This window comes from Hakea prostrata, chromosome 8 (assembly GCF_041222555.1).
Source record: "Hakea prostrata isolate BN-2017 chromosome 8, UWA_Hpros_2, whole genome shotgun sequence".
Classification (NCBI taxonomy): domain Eukaryota; kingdom Viridiplantae; phylum Streptophyta; class Magnoliopsida; order Proteales; family Proteaceae; genus Hakea; species Hakea prostrata.
Genome location: NC_142607.1, coordinates 10,992,627 through 11,012,898, shown reverse-complemented (window position 1 = coordinate 11,012,898; position 20,272 = coordinate 10,992,627). Strand labels below are relative to the sequence as shown.

Here is a 20,272-nt window from a genome sequence, read left to right as displayed (position 1 = left end):
AACAGTTTCCTTAGAAATTATCTGTTTGGAATCATATTGGTGGAAGGATATAGCCATCCCATCTCATCACTTGAATGGTAGTTGGACGTTTCACAGTTTTATTTGTTGACCAAGGGCTGAACCCAGAATGGATCAGTGAACCACCAGGATCCACGTTACTTCACCAGGAGATACTGGCTTGTTCTGTCTCTTCCTACTCAGCTTATCTACTGTTGCTGCTGCTCCTTACTTCCGCCAAGGATCCCATGAATTAAATTGAAGTGAAGAAGAAAGGTTTTATGCTCAATCAGTCATGGTGAGATCTGAGTCTGAGGTAAACGGAGAAGTTGAAGTTCTCCACAACACTATCTCCTCGAATTATGATAGAGAGAAAGAACTCAAGGCCTTTGATGATTCCAAAGCTGGTGTCAAAGGGCTCATTGATGCCGGCGTAGCAAAGATTCCCCGCATGTTCATTAGACCCCCTGATGAGCTTCAGCTTCAGAAGAGTGAGAACAAGTTGAGTTCTTGTGATTTAGTCGGAAACTTGAAGATTCCCGTCATAGACCTGGGTCTGGCAGGCTCAGATTCTCAAACTGAGATTCCCTGCAACCGCAGGGAGATTTTGGATGAACTCCGTCGTGCGTCGGAGCCCTGGGGTTTCTTTCAGGTTGCCAATCATGGCATCCCTCCAAGTGTTCTGGACGAAATTTTAGAAGCAACAAGGAGGTTCCATGAGCAACCAACGGAAGTGAAGATGGAATTTTATTCCCGTGAGCTGATGAGGAAGGTCAAGTACGTTAGCAATTTCGATCTATACAAGTCACCCTCTGCCAATTGGAGAGATACCTTGTTCTTTGTGATGGGCCCTGAGCCTCCTACCCCAGATGAATTTCCCGTGGCTTGCAGGTATTTTATAAAAGAAGATTCGATCATCTTGATTTGATATATATATTTTGGGTTTGAAAGAAGCTCAGTTTTTAGGTGTTGGGTTTGATTTTGCAGAGATGCAATGATAGAGTACTCTGAGCAAGTTAGGAAATTAGGGTTTGTGTTGATTGAGCTATTATCAGAAGCTCTAGGTCTCAATCCTCACCACCTGAAAGAGATGGATTGTGCAGCAGGGCATGTAATCCTGGGTCATTACTATCCAGCATGCCCTGAGCCTGAGCTTACAATGGGGACCAGCAAGCATTCTGACCCTGATTTCCTCACCATCCTTCTGCAAGACCATATTGGTGGGCTCCAAGTTCTTCATCAAAATCAATGGATTGATGTTCCCCCACTGCCTGGAGCTCTGGTTGTAAACATTGGAGACCTCTTACAGGCAAGCACTACTGGCTTTACCTTCCTTGAAAGCTTATGTATTTCAGAAGATGAGATATCTGATTGCTTTTCCTGTTTCTGTACCTGCAGCTTATGTCTAATGACAGGTTTAAAAGTGTTGAGCACAGGGTCCTAGCAAACACTGTTGGCCCAAGAGTATCTGTAGCTTGCTTCTTCACCACACATCTTCATCCATCCACAAAGATTTATGGCCCTATCAAGGAACTGTTATCAGAAGATCATCCACCTTTATACAGGGAGACTTCATTGAAAGATTTCATATCTTACTATGATTCAAAAGGGCTTGATGGGAATTCTGCTCTGACACATTTCAAGTTGTGAAGTTGTGTGGAAAATATAGATTCATGTTTGGCAGTTCATTTAGTCCGTGGAAATTATAAACAAATGAAAGAGTAGAACCCTGCAACAATCCCAAAGGACCCAACCGAAGTGGGGTAAAATGTCTATAGTTGCAGAGAAAGTTGTAAATTGTGCATCAGTATCATAAAAGATATGCTTCTAGGTTATGTTTATCTCCACTAGTTGGACTTGGATATGAATATTCAGTTCTGATTTATAAATAGTGTACCTTTTTTCTTGGTGAATAATAATAAGGTGTACCTTTCACTTTTTGGTGAATAAATTAAATGGTGTAATTTTCATCTCTAAAGTTTGGTCTATGTCATTTTTAGTCCAAAAAAACTGAAACTTTGCATATGCCTCCCCTGTACTATAGAAAAAGTCAATTTAAGGACAAATTATCACTTCTATGACAAATTTGCCCTTATTCTTTTTTTTTTTTTTTAATTTAAACAAAACATGAAGAAAAAAAATTCAAATTCAAATTCAAATCTTTGAACCAGAGAAATACGATTGTTAGCATTCGAAATCAAAAGAGTTGTTTAAGATCGAAACATCATGCCATTCAAAATCAAAAGAGTTGTTTAAGATCGAAACATCATGCCATTCGAAATCAAAAGAGTTGTTTAAGATCGAAACATCATGCCCTTGAACCTCGCGTCAAGCTCACCCATGAAGTTTCTTAACCCTTCGAGCCATGGAATCACATCTTTCTTATCGTCGGAAGTTTCAGATTTGTCTTCTCCGACAGAGTCTTATCTTCGAGCCATGGAATCACATCTTTCTTATGTCAGACGTTTTAGATTTGTCTTCTTATCGTCTTTCGCCATGAACCGGTGTTTAAGGTCATGATATTTCTGTTTACAATATGGTGGTGTCAGAAGACGAAGAGAAGTGTTTCGGTTCTATATTTCCATAGCCACAGATTCCCCGCTATTGGTTCCATGACGGTTAATGGCACATGCCAACAACAGCTTCTCCCAAATCCCCAATGATTGCTTCACAACATCTTCGACTTTAGCCATGGTTTCTCAAATCTAACTCTCCATCAAGCTTTCTGCAATTCGTAGATAATTTTTTTCTTTCAAAACTAGGGTTTTTTCCCTTTTTCAAATCCTTGAATCTTGTTTCTACTTACCTGAGTTTTCCAAAGTAGCCCCGTTAAACAAGAGAGCTTTAAGCTAGGGATTCAAAGTTAAATGAGTTGAATGAAGAAACATTCAAAGTGTTTGATGTTCTTAGACGGTTGCTTTGTGGTGTTTCGCCATAGTTCTGAAGAACTGGATTTCGAGAATCACAAATGAATATTAACTTAAATTTTTTTTTTCATTTTTATTTCCTATGTTTTTTTTTAAATTAAAAAAAGGGTAAATTTGTCATTAAAGTGATAATTTGTCCTTAAATTGACTTTTTCTATAGTACAGGGGAGGCAGATGCAAAGTTTCAATTTTTTTGGACTAAAAATGACATAGACCAAACCTCAGGGGGTCCAGATGAAAATTACCCATAAATTAAATGGTGTATCTTTACAGAAAACTTTAACCAGTCTCGTTATCTAAAGTTTAGAGCAGAGGGATATTAGAGGGGGAGAACAACCATTTAAAATATGAAATTGGAGAAGAGGAAGAAGAAACCAAAGAGAAAGTATTAGAGGGGGAGAACAACCATTTAAAATATGAAATTGGAGAAGAGGAAGAAGAAACCAAAGAGAAAGTTAGGAGATTATGGGGTTGTATGACGATCATTCTGTGCCAAAATTCCCACTTCAGCATAGAATCCATTTTTTATGTTTCTGTGCTGAAGTGGACAAATTTGGCACAGAATCATTGCCATAATCTTGTATGGTTGGATACAGATGGACACGTTTCTCTGGCCCATCTTGACACAAAATCTTGTATAGTATGTACGATTTTTGTGCCAAAATGGGTACATTTTTTAATAAAATATTTAAAAAGATAAATATAAAATAATTAAAAATAAGTAAATATGCTGGTTCAATTCATACATAGGTGCTTACATAAAATCAATTGAGATTATAATGTTTTCAAGTGATTAGTGGGAGTCTCGCTCTTGCTGTCAATTCATTTGCAATTTTCTTCTTTTACTCTTCCATTTGTCTTGCTTTTGATTTGGTGTTATCAAGGGAATCTCTTCCAATTACCTCTATTAGTTATATTTATAGACTAGGGTATCCCTCTAGTCGTATGAATTCTCTATCCCTATATTCTCTCATATTCCCTAATTTAGACCCATGTCTCACAATAACATTCTAGCCCGTGACCCTCTTTTAACAACACTTACACTATAACTGTGACAATGACTTAGAAATTTCGGTCATATCCACTGAGTAATCATTTAATATATATTAATTTTTGTTTATTTTTAATTTTTTATGTAGAAAATTTAAATTGGATTTATTCCTCCCACCCATTCCGAATTTTGGAAAATTGGCATACTATTTCTATTAGGTTTAGTGGGTGATATTTTTACAAAACTTAAATTAATTAGCATTCCTATAGTTTATAATTCATAAACCGACCTTAGCTCAGTTGGTAGAGCGGAGGACTGTAGTGGGGAATCCTATTGGTAATCCTTAGGTCGCTGGTTCGAATCCGGCAGGTCGGATTTTTAGAAAAACCATGAATAGCCTTGAATGGTGAAATCAACATCTTTTGTCTTGTATTTTATGAAAAAAATTTAGTTTTATAGACTCATGTAACCAAACAGGCTCTAAATGTCATTCCTTAAGTCTAGAGATTTCAAATTTATAGATTTCAAATCTATGGAGTCATAATTTATAAAATTAAATGTTTTGTTGTGAGATGAAATTTGTGGATTCAGTCTAAAAAAACTATTTGATCGACGTGATTTTTGTGAATGTGCAAATGTATAACTTTTTTGAAATCTCTGGATTTCACCCCTTACCTATAAATCTACAGATTCACGTTTTTAGTGTAAAAATATGAATCTTTAGATTTCATGAATCTAGAGATTTTTACAACCAAACGGGTATAATTCTCATATTCATGAATCTATCTAGATTTGAAATCTCTTGATTCATGTTACCAAACATGCCCTTAGATGGTACCTCGGGATGGCATCAAAAATTTCCCAAAAATCATTTACAGTCGTCTGGAGAGGAGAACTTGGTTTAATATCAGCATTGATCTAAGCCGATCCGATCGGACAAATTGGCCCATCCAAGCTTAAGAACACTACTCTCAACCTGTCAAGGATTTTGAACAGATTAGAACAATTGATGATCATGATTCGCTCCGAAGTGGTTTCTCAGGCGCTCAACGGTCATACTTGAGTCATTTGGTCCTTGTTTTATTGATCTAGAAATAAAAGAAAAACACAGTAACCTACAAAAGGGAATGAGATTTTGCCATAAATATGATTCATGAGGAGCATATAGTTGTAAATTGTGCATTCAATATGATGAATATCAACTTCCCATAGTTGTAAATTGTGTATCACTTAAATAAAAGACAAAGGGTTTTGAGTTTTTTTCAGGTGGCTCTTTAAGTGGGGCTATATTCTTGATTGTTCCTTTATATGTAAAAGATATTGCGACGTCCCCCATAGCATAATGCAATATATCAAGTTATCCCTCTTGAAGATCAAGCCTTTTGACCATCAAGTGAGGGTTGGAAAAGACAAAATTACCCTTCTTTGTGCATAAAGATGCTAATGCCCCTTTGTAAATTTGCCATCTAAAGCCAACCCTAGGTGGGTGAAGGCAAAATCTCATCCCTTAACCCATCTTCTTCCCTTACCTTGCCGGCATCACCACTGCCCCTCCCCTTGCCAGCGACCATCACCCTCTAATTGAGCAACCTTATGATAGTAAATATTCATTTATCTATACTTCTAAGTCTGATTTTACCATCTATGTTGGACAATTATTGCTGGTGGCCCATCTAGATAAAGTAGTTAATTTAATATATAAATTACCTGGTGCTCCTTTATTCAGCAACCGACCTTAGCTCAGTTGGTAGAGCGGAGGAGTGTAGGGTAATCTGTAAAATTTGATGTTTGGTCCTGGAATGAAGTCGCTGGGTTCGAATCCGGCAGGTCGGATTTTTTGAAGTTCTTTTGTCTAGTATTTAGTTTTTAGTTTTAAAGGGAAAAAAGCTCACATTCAAGATTGAGAACACTCCTCTCAACTTCTCAAAGTTACCTGTAAATGAATAGTTAGAAAATTCCTTACAAACCAAACAGGTATATTTATTTAAGGGTATTCATGAATCTATTATTTCTTAGATTGGATATCCAGATCCTGTTAAACAATCAGGCCTAGAGATTTGGGATAATTGTTTATTAGGTCGGATTAATATCAGATAAATATTTAATTTAATATATAAATTACTTGGTGCTCTTTTTATTCAGCAACCGACCTTAGCTCAGTTGGTAGAGCGGAGGACTGTAGTGGGTAATCCTGTCAGATAATCCTTAGGTCGCTGGTTCGAATCCGGCAGGTCGGATTTTTTGAAGTTCTTTTGTCTAGTATTTAATTTTTAGTTTTATAGGGAAAAAAATATTTAATATCGCTTGGACACAATTGGCACATAGTTGAAATTTGCCTTCCAATTCGCATTCATATTTATTTAAGGGTATTCATATCTAGAATTTTTCTTATCGGAAAATATCTGTATCCATCCGTTAAGCAATCAAATTCAGATTTGGATAATTGTTTATTAGATCGGATAATATCTGGATAAAAATTTTTCCAGATAAAGTAAAATATTCAACATTTTTTCTCTGAAAATGGATAATAATCGGATTCGGATACCAGCAATCGGTAACCATATAATTGAAAATAAAAATTGTCCGGTTAAAGTAATATATTGAACACTCTCTAAAAAGAGGGCTAATAATCGGATTCGAAAACACCGATCAATAATCGGATAGTTTTTTTGGATTAGATTATCCGATAAAGTTCGATTCGAATTCGAATGTCTTCTCTAAATTTCTAACGGATTCGGAATCTGATTCAGATAGCGGTTTTGCTAATCGGATTCGGATTCGGATACCGTGTATCCGAGCTAAATCCGATCCGTTTACAAGTCTATTCTCAAGGAGTCTAAGCCAGGGGAATCCAATGTTTTCTGTAACAATTCAAATACTGAAGTTTGAACATGCCAGGGGAATTGATGATCTTGATTCTCTAAGAATTGATTTCGTGGGGGCTCATTCCTAAGTCATTTAGTTTATTTTTCTGAAAAAAGAATCACCTCAATCAGGGGAAAAAAATATCAAAACACTGCCTTCACAATTAAGTACCAATATAAGCAAGTTAAATATTTTTGGCAGAATAAAAATAATAATGAACAGAAAACCTATGCTTCACTCGTTTTTCTCATCTCCCTCCACTGAAATATGTAAAAGCTGAAACTAAAAGTGTTAGTAATGGCGAGTATATCTGCTAAATTGAATAACTCAAGAAGAAGTGGCAATAATAAAAACAGGCACTGCTTAAAATTTCCCTAATTAAATATCTACTTAAATTATTCAATAATCCTTTTCAAGCAAGAGGCAGGAGACTTAGCCATGAATATGATTCAGGGGGTCGTTTCCTTGCACCTCTCAGGGCCAGGTCCATCACAATCTACCCCAAACTAACCATAGCATGGTTGAATAGATACAACTTATATTGAAGGAGAATCCTTTTCTGTAATTTGTTTCTGGGAAGTAGCTTTTGGCACTTCCATTTATGGGCTGCAGCCTCCTGCATGCACAGGCATTGAAAAGTCTCTTTCATACTCTCCAATCAATTGAGATTTATATAACATGAAACCAGAAAATTAGATTTGCAAATTTCATAGCAAACAGAAAAGAAACATATCAGCAGAGTATGAAGGACCTTCTTTAAATTTTAGATAAATTATTCTGTTCTTGTTGCTTACATGCTAGCCTTCGAAGATCTATAAAGAAAACATAATTATACAGAACGGTATGCAACATCTGAAGCCCAAAGACATAGCCAGAATCTATATTTGAGCAATAAGACATGGGATTATGGTTAAATGACATAGCTACACATCCTTCTCCTCTGCAACGTAAACTCTCACGACATTGAATTTCACTAAGCTGTTGCACCTGGATCGTTGATGACACCCAAGAAATCATCCTTAATTGTACCAATGGCAAACTGCAAATAGAGAGAGAAAGAAGAAAAAAAAATCAAATGAGAATTGAGAAACATGAACGCATTTTAGGCAACATGGTTAACAAACTTAAGCAAAGAATGCACCAGAAAAATTCTATGAGTGCACATCCTGAAAATGCCATGTTTCCTGATGTAGTAACTGTATCTAATTTATATCAATTTGAATGAATGGAATTCCAGTTTTTCCTTCTTTTCAGATGGATAAATGGAATTTATGTTGGCTGATCTAGAATTGTAACTTAAGCAAACAATGCACCAAAAGGATTCTATGAGTGCACCTCTTGAAAATGCCACGTTTCCTAATGTAGTAACTGTATCTAATTTATATCAACTTGATGAGGTTCAATTTTTTTTCCCCCTTTCCAGTGGTTGGCGGGTGATCTACTTGTCCCCCCGTAACACCCCGTTCCCCCCCCGTGTTCCCAGTGCCTTGTCGTCTGTTTTTCACTGGTGTCCGTCCCAACTTCATCTCTTCGTTTCCTCTCCTTCTTCGCCCTTTTATCTATTGTCTTCAAAAGTAGATTGTAAACAGGAAAAAGTCTCCCAAACCAAGACAGAGTAGATATTAAATATCATGCATGTCAGAGCACAGCAGCTGGGGTTATTTATGATATACCACAACATATAATAAAAAGTGATAAGTCTATGAAATTGATTTTTGAAAAACTGAATTGATCAAGGAAATAATAAAAGATTAAAGTATATCAAAGAAGTATATTTTTACTAAGGAGAAAGGGCATACAATTTCTGTAGCATCGACACGAGTACCAATTACTTTTAAGCGCACCTCACTATCCTTTTGAATCTTAACCTGCAAACACCCAGGAAAAAATTGACTCTTCAGTCAAGATACTGTAAACTAGACAACTAGATATTCTACAGAAACAAAGAAAATGGGATGCAAGACAGACTGATCCATCTGAAGTTGTATAATTTGGCACATCCCCAGGCTGGAACTCCATATCATCCGGTATCAACTAAAACACAAGAAGAGAGGGAAAAGTGTAAAAACAGTATTATAGGGGAAAGACACTTGCACTAAAATATTAGTATCATTTAAAGTATCGCAGCACGAAATGTAATAAAAATTGACTGTTCTATGAACTGAAATATTAAAAACTAGATATACCCTTCACAAGATACATACAAATCACACATAAGCTAATTTTACCCGTCAATAACAACACTTAGTCGACTTTTTCACCAATACTTGATCAGTGACCATTGATCAAGTTAGATTTAAGTACTGAAATCTGTTATTATAATGTAGACCAAAGATAAGCTATGCGTTAAACAATTGCTAAATTGTGCAGTCATTTAGCTCCAAGGCATTGACTTTGGTTTGATGGATTTGAATAAATTTTATTTTGTATGAATAAATAATTAAATAAACAAGGCGAAACACCGAAATACAAGAGAATCCAAACAGGAAAGGATCAGAGAGAAGGATGGAATTGGGAGTTGAGAACCTAGGCAACAACAATGAGCCTGTTCCTTGGGGAGTCAACAACCAAGGGGATGGGGAATAGATACATCAAAGTGGATAGCATTCCAAATCGAGTCTAGAGAACGGGATTGGAAGTCCAGCGCCTTAGATTAAGCTCCCACCATAGATGGTGGACCATGGCACCAAAGACAAGCCTACCAATCCGGTCACAAATTGAGGTACCTGGAAAATTACTCAATTGAGGCCAAATGGAGGCTAGGGCTTTTCTAGAGAGAACTAGAGAAAGGGCAAGAAAAGAACAAATGTTAAATGTCTTCAATACCATTCCAACAAAGGATACAATTGGGGTTCACACGGATTTGGCGGGTGATAAGGAAAGCTTGGGTTGGGAGAGCAAGATTAAGGGCTCTCCAAAGGGTGAGGGAGTGGCGGGGGATGTGACCTTTGAACCAAACCAGGGGGGCCAAGGAGGGGAGGGGGAGCGAAACAGGTTCCAAGCAGGAGATGTGGTGAAGGATTTGGTGGTGGAAGGGAGCCAAACAATGAGGTCATGAGGGGAGGGAGTTCCAAACTTGTGTGAGACTATGGTGGGGAAGAGGGACCCAGGATCCATTGGAAATGAAAGCCGAGAGAGGGGTGGATTTGGGAATGCGGGTTTCATAAACAGTGCCCGGGGGGGAGGTAAAGAGAATTCCCATCGGATGCCACGGATCTAGCCAGAAGGAAGTAGAGAAACCGGAGGAGATGTGGGTGGTGATGGCAAGGAGGGCTTCGGTCTGAAGAGAAGTTTCCTCCAGATCCAGGAAGAGTTAGAAGGGATAGAAACCGTCCAAAGAGAATTAGATTTGAGAAGGTAAGAATGGACCCAGTTAAGCCAAATGGAATCTTGTTTGGAAACAATTTTCCAGATGAGCTTGAGCAAAGCAGCACAGTTGACCTCTTGGATCCGGCAGATTCCTAGGTGTGAAACTTTGGCAAAATACGCCAGTTCGCACCTTGGCGAACATGGCAAACCGAGCGAGGTTTTGCCAAACATATCCTTTTCTTCAACAGTGTCTGCAAATCAGTTGCAGAAGTTTCCAAACCTAAAGAACTCTATCTTGATTTTTCTCTCTTTCAACATTTATCTTCCTTCTTGTATTTCTTCTTCTGATGGAGTTCAGCTATGAAGAACAGAACCAGCGAACTCTGTCTTGGTCTCTCTCTCCCTCAACGTTTCTCTTCCTTCTTGTATTTCTTCTTCTGATCGAGTTCAGATCTGAAGAACAGAACCAGCTACAAGCTCACAGCTTGTTGGAAGAGAAGAATTCGATGAAGATGAGGAGTTGTTTGTGAAGCTACAACTCGTTCATATCTGAAGAACAGCACCAGTAATCAGCCATGAACTGTACAGCCGAAAAGCACACTTCATCTCTGAAGATGTTGCCACAGATGAATTTCTGTGAAGTTTCGCCGTTTTGGGCGATTTTCAACATTTTTTCAGTGGTTTGCCAGAAAATCAACGATTTTCCTGGCAAACCACTGAAAAAATCGATTTCGGTAGACAGCTTATGATCATATGGGTAATTGTCTTGGGAATTTCCAATCAATTAGAAATCGATGTTCAGAGGATCCAGTTTTACATGCTTCATTACAAAGGATTATTATTATTATTCTTGGATAGTTGCCTAGGACCAATCTTAGTTTAACAGAGGATTTTTTTTTTCAATGAAAAGAGACCTAATCTCATAGAAATAGCATGGTCTGTTCAGGTGTGAATGGAGAGAAGAGAAGGGGAAAAAATGACAGACTTGTCAGGGCACAGATACCTTGACTTTACTTATAGCTAAAGAATAATAAAAAGACGAAATGATAGACTCAATCTTTATCTTGCACATTTAATATGTGCAAAATGATAGACTCAATCTTATCTTGCACATTTAATATGTGCACAACTTATCTATTTAAATAACAACTAGCAAGAGGACAAATAGAGTAACCGAGAATCAGGCTGCACTTTCAGTACTATGTTTATGTTTTGTATATGGTCTCAAGATGTCTATTTGGGACCCATAAAACTTTTGCACATATAGCGGGAAGCCGGGAATGCCTTGGGGTAACAGTGAAGCATTTGCATCCATCAGGTTGTACATTTAAAATTTGGAAACAGCCTACCCATGAAGCAGAGGTAGGCTGCATATATTTACCCTAGGCTACATATATTTACCCCTGTCACAGCACGCGGTAGCAAGAGCCTCTTTCTCTCTTTCGCTGCCCATCAGAGGCAGATTGTGATTCCCTGGTTGATAAACCCTCCGATCAGGAAATTTCAAAAATCATGTCATCCCTTGAGCCTTACAAAGCTCTGGGTCCTGATGGGTTCATAGCCGCTGCGGTCTACCAAAAATATTGGAGAATCTTTGGGGGTAATATTTTTCAAATTATCCTCAGTTTTTTTTTTTTTTCATGCCCTTCCTTATGTCAATCATACCTTGATAGTACCCATTCCAAAGTCTGATGAGCCAAGATCAGTCAGTGATTATAGACCAATTAGCCTGTACAATGTGACCTACAAGGCCATGGCCAAGCTATTGGCAGCAAGACTCAAACCTTTTCTAAATTCCTTCATCTGTCCTCTTCAAGGTGCTTTCGTCCCTCGCATACTAATTCAGGATAATTTACTAATAGATCACAAAATATTCCATTTCCTGAAGAAGACACTTACAGGAAAACTTGGGTATGTAGCTATAAAACTAGACCTTTCGAAGGCCTATGACAGTGCAACGGGATCTCCTCACTCATGTCTTTCGTATGCTGGGATTCTCCTCAAAATGGTGTGATTTAATTAGAGGCCTCATTTCAACCTCATCTTTCTCTAATAGATCGAATGGTCCCCGTATGATCTTTTTAATGCCTCTGGAGGTTTGAGATAGGGCTGCCCTTTAAACCCATATCTCTTCCTCTTGGTATGGATGTGCTTTCTCATATCTTGTCTGTGTATAGAGATCTTAATGCTTTTAAGAGTATCAAAATTGAAAGGAGAGCACCTGAAATCACCCACCTTTTTGTTGCTGATGTTTTCATCTTCTGCCGTGCCTCTCAAGAAGATCTTAGCACCGTTAGAGCCTCCCTTGACCTCTTCGCAAGTCTTTCAGGCCAAGAGACTAACTACTCTAAGAGTGGAATATTCTTCAGCTCAAATGTCTCCCCTTCTTTATGAGGGAATTGGAGGAGTTAATTAGCATAAACCCATCAGAAATTAACTGCAGATATTTGGGTACCCTATTAAATAAATCTTGGTCCCCAACTAAAGATTTTTCAATTCATTATAGACAAAAGTTGCTTCCTAACTTAAAGACTGGAAAGCCAATCATCTCAGTTTCGCTAGTAGAAGGATCCTTGTATCTTCAGTTTTATCATCCATACCCTCCTATCACGTGTCTTTGTTTTTGCTGCCAAAGAGAATTTGTCAAAAAATGGACTCAATTAACTCCAGACTTTGGAATGGAAACATGTCAAAAACACCAATTCCCACTCGCACCTCATGGAAAAGGCTTGTCCATTAATTTACCAAGGGGGGTTGGGTTTGAGCAAAGCTGGTTGTTATAATCAAGCTTTGCTGTTAAAACTCACTTGGACACTACTTACTCAAACTCAATCTTTGAGGGCTCAAATCCTAAAATCCAAGTATTTTCCTCACGCCTCTTTGTTTAATCCTCTTCTCTCCGAAAAGCCAGGATCAATTTTGGGTGGTTATTCATCTATTCGAGACTCTATCTTATCCCTAAAGTCCAAGGTAAATTGATAATCATAGTGAAAACTTGTTTGCTTATGATCCTTGGATTAATAAATTCCCCTCCCACTCCCTCCCTCCCTTCTTAGCCCATCAATTCAAATCCCTTTCGGTTGGTCAATTTCTCATTCAAAATAATTGGATTACCAAGACCACAGACTTTTAAACATTCTCATCCACCTTTGGGCTGCTATCTTACACACTAAAACTTCTCATCAACCGAAGCTGCCTACCTGTCTGTATTACCCAACCCATCCAGACCTGATCCTAGACTTAAATCCTGGTGATACAGGAAATTCCCTTTCCACACGCCTACTGGGGCTACTTCTCGAAACCAAGGATTTTTCCCAGATACAAAATATTTTTCTGCAGGATGATTGATAGGGTTTTATATGTAAATTCTATTACAGCAGCTTGGGTAAGCTGTTCATCTCTCTGCCCTTTCTGTAAGCTCAAGTGAAACTGAAATGCATCTGTTTTTTCTTTGTCCCTGTACTGACCACATTTGGAAGAATGGCCCTCTTGGTTTAAATATGACAGCTCTCCACTCTACTACTCCAATGGAATTCTGATTGGAGGTTTTTCAATTTCAACAGAAAGATGCTCATAACAGTAGCTGCTTTTTCTCTGTGCTTATCACCACATATTACTATATCTGGGAAGCAAGAAATAAAATGATTTCCAAACAGAAATGATTAAATCCAGTTTCCGTTATTGAGACTATCAAATACTGGTTATCTTGTACTAAACATGAAGCATTAGTTCCTGAAACAGCTCTATCACATCCCACCTGTCCAAGATTTGCTCTAGTGAAACAGATTAAAATTCAATGGTCTACTACTGATAGAGCTGTTCTTTGGCTTGCAGGAGTTCCTTTACATCAACTAAGGGAGTATTAATGGGTTCTTTGTGTAGTAGTTAATGGCAGGAAAGTTTTGTACAAAAAGGGTCAGGTTGCTGGATGCTCTCAGTTACATGCAGCAGTGGATGTACTCTGTAGCCACTTCCTATGGAGTCTTTGAGACTTTTCACCCCTTATCTGTTAAAACTAATTGTGTGTCTCTATTAACAATCTTACCTACTCCCAATAAGCCTTGGCCATATGAACTCATACAGTTATACCCCAGATTTTGAATCTTGTATATAAGAGTTTTAGTCACTTTTAGCCTATATGCAGATAGTGCTTCTAAATGTATGCTTGAACTGATGGATTTCACGAGAAATCTTGTATGTGTTATTCCAACTTAATATATAATCTTTATATATATAAGAAAAAGAAAAATAAAAAAGAAGAGGGATTGAAACCATGTCGATTTTATTATTATTATTATTATTATTTTTTTTGGGGGGGGGGGGGGGGGGACATGTGATGGGCTGATCAAAATTGGTTGAAACTACAAAAACTAGTCAAAATTTGCTGAGACAAACCGGGTTGGTTGAAATTTGTCATAACTTGGCATTTATAGGTCAAAACTACCGAAATTTACAAATATTGACGAAAATACCTAGATTTCCGAAATATTTTGTCAAAACCTAGGATTTATAAAACTAAACCATGGTCCCATGAAATCAATATTTAACCAAAACTTCGGCCCATCTCAGTCGAAATTTGAACCATGATATACACACTGCCATATCTGAATGAACTTGCAACTTTTCTGCATCAATTCATAATGTCTTCCTTCCACTTTTTTGAAGCCTCATTAGGTCTCTATGCAAAACAGAACCTGTTCAAATCCCACTTCTTCTGGGCTGTGGGTCTTCAATACAAGCAAAGCCCATTTTCTTGAGTTGACAGGTTTCATCCTTGGCTGTCTTCCAGTTAAATACCACCTCTTACCACGGATAGGTTGATGGCTAACCACTGCAGCTCTCGTGTTGGATATCAAAGAGGTTTCAACTCTAGAAAGGCAGGGTGCCTGGAACTAATAAGATCAGTGCTCCAATCCCCTTATACTTATTGGTCTGGTGTTTTTCGGGCTACCCTAGTCTACCATCAAGACCATGAATTTCTCATAAGCAATTTTCTGTAGAAGGTGCTGAATCAGCCAGATTTTCTTCACCCAATCACATGGGTGCAAACCCCGTTTGCGCTCCTCTTTTTCCCGCCGGGGGGGGGGGTCTTGGATTAACGAGTATCAAAGAAGTCAACCCACTGACAACTTCAAGATGATTTGGGAAACTGTGAATAAGGACAGTATATGAGTCTCTTGAGTTAATTCTCCTCTTCTTAAGAAGTAAGACAGCATCCAGGGCTCTTGGGTTTATTCTCCTCTTCTTAAGAAAGAATTTCCCTTGATAGTGGCCCCTGACAGATGCTTTTGGGTTTAGAATAGAATTTCAAATGTATGCATTCCACTATCTTTATTCTAGAGGCCATCTTCCTAAAAATTGACTATGGGGTTTATGCAACTCCCTCTGACACGACCATTGGCATCCTATGGTATTATCTTTTCAGTGGCAGGCACTTGAACCATTTATTTACTCTCTAGCATTGGCGACTCCCTGATAGCTACCGTATAAAAGGCAAGGAAAGATGCTTTTTGGGTTTAGTGCAGGATTTCAAAGGTAATTTTACCACAAATCACATAAAAGTGTAAGGAAAACACAGAATCTTAAAAGTAAAATAAAGTGGGAATAATAATCACACCTTGGTTTGAAAATGCCTTGTCAACAAGGTGTTGAATAGGCAAAGCCTTGACAGCTATTAGAACAGATGTTTTTAGAAGCTTATGGTCTGAATTCAGTAAGATTCAAAGCATTGTAAGCCAATGAAAAGGAATGGCAACATTGATGGCCTATTGGCCTGCACGCATTAAACTTGTCTAATTTGAGAATGTAAGCTTTAATGTCAATTTGCTGGTCCAGCTTTTCTGATCTTCAATCAATTGTTGTTGAAGACAAGATTTCAAATAGTTTCTGGCTACTAGCAACCCTAGTTGCTGGAAAAAGGTAATCCACTAACATTTCACTATTTCTTCTTGTCTCTATTGTGAAATTTGTAGAATTAACCACTTTGCTGCAGTGAGATTTTATAATGAATTCATTACACCTAAATCTGTGGACCCCTTAACCATACAATTTCTATGTTTCCCAGCACCATTAAGTAAACAGAAATGTAAAGGTTCATCTTAAGTCATAGAAAAGATGATAATATGTGATATAAAATGTATGCTCATCGAGGTATAAAGAATAGAAGGAACAATAACATCAAACTCACATGATTTGATACAAAGATCTGAACAGGACCAGCTTCACCAAAAAATCCCATCTGCAGGCAAGCATTCGAAAGATAAGATTACAATTGGCCCCAAACTCTCCAAAGTTGCATAGTAAACATTTTGCAATTGATTAGACATCAATCAAGAAAGTCAAAGGACCCATATGATTCACATATCAGACAAACAGAACAATTAATGAACATTTAAAGTGTGTTTGGAACCTCAAAATGGGGAGCAACCTGCATCCAAAAGAAATTCTTCACTCTCTCACCCACATCAATGTCCAAGAGAGTGTCAATTACATGATATGCTATGGAAAGAGCACCAAGCGACGACACGCTGAGAAAAGAGTATCAACAAAATGGAGAAAGAAGAACCAGCAGAGCATGGTCAGGGTTACTTTTTTTTGGTATAAGATTAAGGAGAAGTGATTAAAAAGGCTTTCCTTCCAAGCAGCTTGAATAATCAATCGTAAGGAAAACTAATGAGGAGGGTGCAGAACCAAGAGGGTGTTAAGAGAGAGCTAGCAGATTACTTCAGCTTTATGATAAGAGTGATCTTCCAAATAACTTCAGCTCATGACCTCAGAGAGAAAAGGTTCTCATTCTGGTAGGTCAATTATAAACTTCCCTCCTATGTAACACAAGAAACACAATTCTCCATGAAAATGAATCACCTTTGGATTATGCTAACACAAGAAGATTAAAAAACAAAAGGACAAGTTCTGCAGGATAGAAACCACACCCAGCAAAACCTATGCTAAAAGAGGGAGGGACATGAGCGTATGTACACGTGAGCGTCTGTTTGTGCATACATGATAGAGAGCAATATGAAATTCCCAGGATTAAATATCAAAGATTAAATATCAAAGCACGATTATGGGTATCTAGAAGCCTAAACTATTAGGCTCAGAAAGTCGATCAAAAACCAGAATAACAGTGAATGATATATGACGAAATTCAAGAGATATTTAGTCACTTGAGCTCAAACAAAAAGATGAGGCTCCAACTTGGGTCGACACCCATATGGATTTCATTTCAATGGTTTGATTCAGCAGCCAGTAGGACAAGCAAGTAATTTCCAAACAGAACAGCAAGGTCAACACAATTTAGGTTATCAATCTGAGAACCAAACAAATTCAATGACGGTTATTATGTTGCCAATAAATGCCTTTTGTTGACATGTACCGAAGCTGCCTAACAGTGTGGCAATACAAATACAAATCAAGAAAAATCAGCATTGTATACCAAACGTGCAGACTAAAAACTAGCTTATGGGTATGTATATTTTAACCATGTTCAACCAATGGGAATTATTTCTTAAGAAGCCTACCAAACAAACGCAATCACAGCTTCCAGAAGGGAACAAACCTTATTGACCATGGTAACAACGGCCTCCAAAATCTCACCCTTGAAAGGCCTGAAAACAACACACTGATATTTGACGGGAAAAGTCACGTAGCCCGTTCCGTCACGTATCAGCCCTTTCCCTATGTTATCCACCCCAGTTATTGCCACCACAAATCCATGACGCCCGCTGTAACCCAAATCAAGAAAAAAATCAACCCAAAAAATCCCAAAAAATCTCCTTTTTATTTTCCCGGGTTTATCACTTTTTCAAGATTTTCGTTCTTGGGAGAAAAAAAGATAGATAGTGTCAAGAATTTAAAGTTTAAAACGATATTTAGAGCTTACCTGCAAGTGCCCTCAACATCCTTCATAAGCTTAGCGACGAGCTTGTCGCGAAGATTAGGGCCGAAGTGGCGAGGATGGAGCTGCATGTTCCGCTCCAAGACTATGTGGAAGAACATCTTCTCGCTCTGTCTACTTCACGCTTCACACCAAAATTCTTCCGGAAGATTTTCGATTATCAAAGCTTTCTGGGTGTTTATTCTGAAAGGCCAGTGGGAGCACAGTTGCCGCTGAAGAGGAAATTCATTTTTTTAAAGTCAATAGTAAAAAGAGCAATTTTTCTAAAAAATACAAAAATTATTTGAAAAGCAATAAAAACTGTAATTTTTCTAATGTTCTGAAAGAATGGTGAACAGGTTCTGTCTTCACCCATCTTCTACCTCAATTCCTTTGGAGAACAAGAAGAAAAATCTGTTCAGTAAAATATAGCTTGTTCTTCTTATACTTCTCTAAAACAAATAAACACAAAACCCAAACCAAAAGGAACCGCCCATCAAACTCATCAAACTAACACAACAAAAAATTCCAGCGTTGCAAAAAATCAAAATCTAAGGAAACGTCCAAATTCTAATAAGAGCCAAGGCTAGCGACTTTAAGCAGGCTCTCTGCTATAAATACCTAACTTCACATCAAGATTTTCAGACCAACTTTGCCAAGCTCATTGTTTTGCTTGCATTACATTTTTTGAAGGCGAATCGTGAGAATAGGAAAGAGGGTTCGTTTGAGAAGAAGGTAGCTGTCCACAGAAAATCTTTTTCTTGAAGAGATTAATTCAAAGAAAGCAAAGTAAAATATTGATTCTAAATTTAATCAGTTTTCAAAGATTCACCTTTTAGCTATCACAGGAGAAAGCTAGATAATGAATAAATTAGGGTTTAATCCCCTCAAAACAGAAGATGCGAGAGTGTGAGACACAGTGAAATCGAGAGTGAGAAATTAAGAGATGAAAGAAAGATCGAAATAAGAGAGAGAGAGTCCCTACAAGGAAGATTAGAAATAGGCTTTCAAGGAGATCAAAAGGGTCTGAGGAACGAAGATCTTACGAAAACCTTTATATTTACAATATTGTCCTTATGATTTCGCATATGTCTTTTTAACCGTGCGCCAAAAATATTGAAAATAGAAAATCAAAACAGCTCTCTATTTATTTCTAATTTTGATATTTTCAGCATTTTTTAATTAGGAAAAATCAAACACAGTCGAAAACAATTTTTATACATAAAAATCAAAAAGAAAAATTATGCCAAAGACTACTTAGAGTAGTGTAACCTCAGCGCTGCGCATTACTGGCTGCTGACGGTCGAGATTTCTGTACAGCACTGAAGCACGACCCACCTTAGAGACCCCTTTTATCCACGCAAATCTGATTTCTGTGCTGGTTTCAAGTACCGGATTTGGGTCAACTCAGCTGCTCGGCAATTGGTATTAGATCGGTGCAATCCGTATCTATTCTTTGTACTATGTATTAAAAAGGCAGAGTGTATTTTTCACATAAAATTTTGTCTTACAGTATACTTAACAATAGATGGACTTAAGTGACCACTTTCATTGTTTTCCGTCACTTCATTGAGCAAAGACGCTAAATAGAAGGAACCATGGAAAAAAGATTAAAAAAAAAGAAATGCAGCTACACACTAATTGAATTCAAAACATTCAAAAAATAGAGAGAGTGACAAACTTGAAGACTATAGGCTATTTGTTTGCAGAAAGTTGAAACAAATTTCCATTTGACTGTTTCGGTGTTTGGGTTCCTAACACTTATTTTTGTTAAGAATTTAAAATTTGATAAAATGGTGGTCATCAAAAGAGTGAACCAAGCCACACAGGAGGGAGCGACGAGGAGTAGCCATGGATGGTAGGTGAAAGATATGGATCAAAATAAAAATGTCCAAGAGGAATTTTAAACTATTTTAAGGGTAAAAACGTAAAGGAGAGAAAGAGACAATGTTTTGATTAATTTTGTAAACCCAAACTTTAGTGACCTCCATACAAACGCCTCACAACATCTGAATGATTGATAAGTTCCCATGATCAAGGTTTAAAGTATCGGTATCGAATATCGTATCAGTTAGGTGATTTTAAGAGATAGTATCATCCTGTATCGAGTATTCTATCGCTCTGGCTAATACATTTTAGTGTAATTCAATGGAGAAAGGTATCGAAATGTATCGTATCGATTGGGTTAAATATGAATACGTATCAACTAGTATCATATGGTATCGTGGGATACTTTAAACCTTGCCCATGATAGATTAGACTACAGAAACATCTTTGCAGATGTACCCCATGGTGAATAGATTTATT

The 20,272-nt window shown here is 37.6% G+C and overlaps 2 protein-coding genes and 2 non-coding genes across 7 annotated transcripts; 3 read left to right on the top strand and 1 right to left on the bottom strand.

Annotated features, from left to right (window-relative positions):
• The first annotated feature begins 95 nt into the window (after positions 1-95).
• Positions 96-1,946, top strand: LOC149006856 (1-aminocyclopropane-1-carboxylate oxidase homolog 1-like). The gene is made up of 3 exons (XM_089167147.1): positions 96-888; positions 985-1,306; positions 1,396-1,946. The coding sequence occupies exons 1-3, from the start codon at positions 293-295 to the stop codon at positions 1,645-1,647; spliced, it is 1,170 nt and encodes a 389-aa protein (XP_089023273.1). The 5' UTR covers positions 96-292; the 3' UTR covers positions 1,648-1,946.
• Positions 1,947-4,199: 2,253 nt separating this feature from the next.
• On the top strand, positions 4,200-4,290 carry TRNAY-GUA (transfer RNA tyrosine (anticodon GUA)). Its single transcript is given in 2 exon segments — positions 4,200-4,236; positions 4,255-4,290. It is a non-coding gene; the product is annotated as a tRNA-Tyr (tRNA).
• A 1,770-nt stretch (positions 4,291-6,060) lies between these two features.
• TRNAY-GUA (transfer RNA tyrosine (anticodon GUA)) lies at positions 6,061-6,152 on the top strand. The gene is given in 2 exon segments: positions 6,061-6,097; positions 6,117-6,152. It is a non-coding gene; the product is annotated as a tRNA-Tyr (tRNA).
• A 1,365-nt stretch (positions 6,153-7,517) lies between these two features.
• NRPB7 (DNA-directed RNA polymerase II) lies at positions 7,518-18,972 on the bottom strand. Of its 4 annotated transcripts, none has more exons than XM_089166866.1 (7): positions 18,951-18,972; positions 17,972-18,198; positions 17,648-17,813; positions 16,277-16,327; positions 8,749-8,814; positions 8,580-8,648; positions 7,518-7,819 (listed from the first exon to the last, which is right to left on the bottom strand). In XM_089166866.1, exons 2-7 carry the CDS (start codon positions 18,085-18,087, stop codon positions 7,754-7,756), a joined length of 534 nt encoding a protein of 177 aa, XP_089022992.1. In that variant the 5' UTR covers positions 18,088-18,198; positions 18,951-18,972; the 3' UTR covers positions 7,518-7,753. The 4 variants fall into 4 exon arrangements, with proteins under 4 accessions (XP_089022992.1, XP_089022988.1, XP_089022989.1 ...); XM_089166862.1 differs by lacking the exon at positions 18,951-18,972 and adding an exon at positions 18,798-18,944; XM_089166863.1 differs by lacking the exon at positions 18,951-18,972 and adding an exon at positions 18,587-18,776.
• Positions 18,973-20,272: the final 1,300 nt, after the last annotated feature.